Below are 5,370 nucleotides of genomic sequence, written 5' to 3'. Positions count from 1 at the left end.
GGCAGATCAGGGAGGTGGGCCTCCCTTCCTGGTGATAAGCCCTGGTTACTCCAGCTCCTGGTTCCCATTTGAGTGAGGAAGGCAGGGCTTGTTCAGCCAGCAGGGTGCATGTGCAGCCATCTTGGTGAGTGCCAATCGAGTAGGCAGGATTTCAGGGTCCCAGTGACCAGGAAAGAAAATTATTGACTCATTGATTTTATTCTCAGTCTGCAAATAGGGAATGGTGAACTGAACCCAGACAGAGTAAAGAGAGAGAGAAAAATGGGAAAGGAAGAAAGAAACTTAACTGGATTCTGTGCAGGCAAGAGAGAGAGTGTGTGAGATGTGGAGCAAAAATGAAAAATATTCCACAGAAACGAGAACTGTCAGTTCTGAATTTCTATCCTGGACTTACAGCAATGACAATTGTAAACTCCTTTCACAGGGCATTAGAAAGGGAGGATTTACAGACAGGAAACCCAAACCAAACATCATGTCAAGATCTGACAGAACCACTCGATACATCAGGACCTGAATATCATTGGCCTTTAAATGTGAAGGAGAAATATTTGTCTGTTCTGTCTGTGGAAAAAGATTTCAAACATCAGTGTGACTGGAAAAGCACTTGAGACACACACACCCGAGTGAGAGTGTTCCAGTGCACAACTGTGGAAAGAGCTTTAACCAGTTGGCCTGAGAAAGCATCGCATTGTTCACAGTGGGAGGAACAGTACATGTGTTGTGTGTATGGATGAGGCTTCAACTAATCATCCAACCGGAAGAGACACATGGACACGGGGACCATGGAGAAACCATGGAAATGTGAGGACTGTGGGAAAGGATTCAATTATCCATCCCTTCAGGAAATCCATCGATGCAGCCACATTGGGGCCGGCGCCATGGAGAAACTGTGGAAATGTGAGGACGTGGTAAAGGATTCTATTATCCAGTCACAGCCGTTCATCTGTTCCGTGTGTGGGAAGGGATTTACTCGAACATCCTGCCTCATGTTACACCAGCAAATTCACGTTGAAGAGAAGCCATTCAACTGTACTTCCTGTAGAAAGAGGTTCAGGCATTCATCTGCCCTTGTTGAACACCAGCGTGTTCACACTAGGGAGAAGCCATTCACCTGCTCTGTGTGTGGGAGGGGATTTGCTCGGTCATCCACCCTGCTGTCACACCAGCGCATTCACACTGGGGAGAGGCCGTTTTACTTCACTTGCTGTGGAATGTGGTTCAGGCGTTCAGCCGACCTCGATTCACATAAGCGAGTTCACACCGGGGAGAGGCCGTTCACCTGCTCTGTGTGTGGGAAGGGATTCACTCAGTCAGCCACCCTGCTGATACACCAGCGAGCTTACACTGGGGAGAAGCCATTCATCTGCACTTCATGTGGGAAGAGTTTCAGGCTGTCATCCACCCTCACTGCTCACCAACGCACACACACTGGGGAGAAACCGTTCACCTGTTCCGTGTGTGGGAAGGGATTCACTCAGTCTGGGAGCCTATAATTACACGAACGCACTCACACTGGGGAGAAGCCATTCACCTGCTCCACGTGTGGGAAGGGATTCACTCAGTCTGGCAGCCTGCATTTACATGAACGCACTCATACTGGAGAGAAGCCATTCACCTGCTCCGTTTGTGGGAAGGGATTCACTCAGCCTGGCAGCCTGCATTTACATGAATGCACACATACCGAAGAGAAGCCATTCACCTGATCCATGTGATTCACTCAGCCTGGCAGCCTGCTGAGACACCAATGAGTTCACAAGTGACTGCAAAGCTTGGATTCTGCTGTTATTTACATCCAGGATTGACAATATCTGGTTTGTTTCTGCTGATGTTAACAGCATATAACTGGCTGGAGCTTAATACTCTGGAGATGTCACTGATTTTTGGGGCATTCGTGTCCCTTTTTAAAAACACCATCTGTGATCTTTCCCCTTAATTCAAGAACCCTCAACAGGAACTCATTTACAATAAAATTATGAACTTTTACTTCAATCTTAAATTGGTCTTTGCAAATTCAGTGTCTGACAGGTTCCACTGATTAACATCTCCAATTAGAAAGTGCAAATTAATCTTTGCTGACAATCAGGATCAGTTCCACAGGACATGTGTGATACAAACATTTTGGAAAAACAAAGGTGACAGAGGAGATTGCAACAACTACAGGGACATCTCACTCCTTAGTGTCACTCGGAAGGTCTTTGCTGGGATTATGCTTAATGATTTCATCTACTTGCAGACTGAGTGTATCCAGAAGAACAGAGCTGGCAGATCTACTGTGAACGTGATCTTCTCCAGATGCCAGCTATAAGAGAAGTGTAGAGAACAGGATATATTTCTTTATCTTACAGCGTAGATCTCAGGAAAGCATTTGGCACCCTCAGCAGGGCAGGACTTGCCAAGAGTTTGGAGAAAATTGACTGTCCACCAAAGCTGCTCAGTCTCAGCCACTCCTTTCATGGCAACGTGCAGTGTCCTGATTATTGATGCCATATGACTCTGATTATTAATTTAAATAATTCTGATTATTAATTAGCATCTTGATAAGTGCAATAATTTTCTGGTCATTGAAGCAGTAGGCAGCTGATTATTAATGCGATTGGAACAGTAATTAATGTAATTAATGCTGATTATTAATGTATTAGGATGATGATTATTTATACAATAAGATCCTGATTGTTGATGCAATGGCCACCAGAATATTAATGTAATATCCTGATTATTAATGTATTGAGATCCTGAATCTTAAAGTAATTGGACACTGATCATTAATTTAATAGGAACCTGAGCAATAGGATCCTTATTTTGATGCAGTAGGATTCTAATTATTAACAGCGACCTGATTGTTAAACAAATTATGATCCCGGTTATTAAAACATTATGATCCTGATTATTGAAGAAATCGACTTTCCAGAAAAAAATGAACACCGACCTTTTCACAAGTGTTTTTTGCAGCAACAATTGGGCCTCAGAGAGTCGTCCATTAGGCCACACCCACTAACAAAGCAAAAACTGTGAGGATTTAAAGGGGCCTCGCAGCTGTCAGGAAACAGTTGGAGCTCCACAGCAGCCGTTGCTGCCTCAGAGCTCGCGAGCTCAAAATCTTGTCTCACACCCCATTGTGGTCACGACCCTCAGTTTGGAAAGCCCTCACTTACACTGAGACTATAAAATGGGAACTGGCTTTGTAAGCTCTTGTCACAGTCGAAGCATTTAAACCTGCTCCAGTATGAACTCGTTGGTGTGTTTAGAGGCTGGATGACCGAGTGAATCCCTTTCCACATGTGGAGCAGGTGAACAGCCTCTCCCCAGTGTGCATGCACTGATGACTTTCCAACTCAAATGAGTAATTAATCCCTTCCACTGTGACTGAGCTTGTGCCTTAACAGGCCAGATGATCGTCTGAATCCTTGTCCAGGGATATGGGTAAAGAATGGGGGAATGGGATTAACCGGATTGCTCTTTGAAAGAGCCAGTGCAGATTCGATGAGCCAAGCGGCCTCCTTCTGTGCTGTACTCTGATGAGATCCTGTGATTCTATAACAGGATAATGATTCATAATAAACATCACATGATCAAAGCACAGAGCTGACAAGGTGGCCATTCCACACAAAGTAGGCAAACATTTCCCGTCTGATTCAGGTCACTGTGTTTATGCATAAATACTATTTGGAAACTTGTTGCTAAAAATGTCTGCAGAAGGTTTGGGTGGAATGTGGGAATTGAACCCACATTCCCAGATCCAAAGCCTCGGCCTCTGGAATACTAGTCCAGTGACGTTATCACTGTGACACCATCTGCCCTATGTTTAGGGTGAGAACACACACGGTCAGCAGAGTTTTGGATGATCTCATTTCCAGGTTGTTGCGGGGGCGGTGGCGGGGCAGGGTGAATGTGAGAGGCTGGCCAGGAATGTATTAGTATAGTCAAGTCATGGGTATGTGGAGAATTTCAGCAACGGATGAGCTGGGGTAGGGCGGAGACAGGTGACGTTACGGAGGTGGAAATATCTGGTATCAATGATGGTGTGGATATGTGGCTGGAAAGTCATCTTGGGATCAAATATGACACCAAGGTTGTGAAGAATGTGGTTCAGCCTCAGACATTTCCCAGGGAGAGGGATGGACTCAGTAGTTAGGGAACAGAATTTGTAGTGGTGACCGAAGACAATGGCTTTGGTCTTCCCAATTTTTAATTGGAAGAAATTTCTGCTCATCCAGTGCTGGATGTCGGATGAATAGTTTGATAATTTAGTAATAGTGGAGGAATGGAGAGGGATGTTGGGGAGGTAGTACTGGGTGTTGTCTGTGTACATGGGAAAACTAACACAATGTTTTTGGATGATGTCGCCTGGTGGCTGCATGTAGATGAGAAATAGGAGAGTCCAAGAATAGATCCTTGGGGAAAACCAAGTTCAAGGACGTTGGAGAAGAAAGGGAGTGGTAGCAGATGGTGTGGTAGTTCACAAGGAAGGTGGGTGAAGGGTTTTTTTCAGGAAGTGTAAGGGTGAGAGGGGCATAACCAGAAGAGAGAGAGCACTGTTAACAATATCAGCAACACAGGGAAGATGGATGGTCAGCAGTTTGGCAGGAATAGAATTGAGGGACAAGGAGGTGGGTCTCCTGCACAAGAAGACCGGGCATGATGGGAGATAGGAAAGGAACTGTGAGTTCAGGGCTTGGACATGGGGGATCTTTAGAGACAGTTTGGACCTGTGGCATAGTGGAAGGGAGGGGAGTAGCAGAGGCAGGTGAAAGGATTATCTCAATCTTAGTGACAAAAAAGCTCCATGAGCTCCTCACACTTGTGGTTGTTAGTAAGGATGGAGGAGACAGAGGAGAGGGAGAGACTTTCAAAAGGAATTAACTTATATATTAGTGACATTAAAGGGGGAGGCAGTGGTGTAGTAGTATCGTCATTGGATGAATAATCCTGAGACGAGCTGGTAATGGTCTGGAGACCTAGGTTCAAATCCCATGATGATATATGGTGAAATTTAAATTCAATAAAAACCTGGAACAAAAAGTTTAATGATGACCATAAATTGATTGTCGTAAAAACCCAATCTAGTTCACTAATGCCCTTTAGGGAAGGAAATCTGCCGTCCTTACCCGGTCTGGTCTACCAGACCCAAAGCACTGTGGTTTATTTTTAAATGGCCCAGCAAGACACTTGGTTGTATTAAACCGTAATGAAGTCTATAAGGAAAGATACTGAACCTACACCACATAGACTGCAGCAGTTCAAGAAGGCAGCTCACCACCTTCTCAAGGGCAATTAGTGGTGGGCAATAAATGCTGGCCTAGCCATCGAGGCCCACATCCCATGAATGAACAAAAAAAGATTCAGCACACTGCATGTTTAGTACAAAGCTGA

At 44.9% G+C, this 5,370-nt stretch overlaps 1 protein-coding gene across 1 annotated transcript; it reads left to right on the top strand.

Moving 5' to 3' along the window:
- The first annotated feature begins 493 nt into the window (after positions 1-493).
- Positions 494-1,884, top strand: LOC121270479 (zinc finger protein 664-like). Its single transcript, XM_041175804.1, has one exon. The coding sequence runs from the start codon at positions 768-770 to the stop codon at positions 1,491-1,493; it is 726 nt and encodes a 241-aa protein (XP_041031738.1). The 5' UTR covers positions 494-767; the 3' UTR covers positions 1,494-1,884.
- Positions 1,885-5,370: the final 3,486 nt, after the last annotated feature.

The sequence above is a fragment of the Carcharodon carcharias genome, chromosome 27 (genome assembly GCF_017639515.1).
Source record: "Carcharodon carcharias isolate sCarCar2 chromosome 27, sCarCar2.pri, whole genome shotgun sequence".
Classification (NCBI taxonomy): Eukaryota; Metazoa; Chordata; class Chondrichthyes; order Lamniformes; family Lamnidae; genus Carcharodon; species Carcharodon carcharias.
This window is presented reverse-complemented; position numbering and strand designations above follow the sequence as displayed.

Coding starts and splice junctions, on each gene's coding strand:
- LOC121270479 (XM_041175804.1), top strand. CDS start 768: ATGGACACGGGGACCATGGAGAAACCATGGAAATGTGAGGACTGTGGG.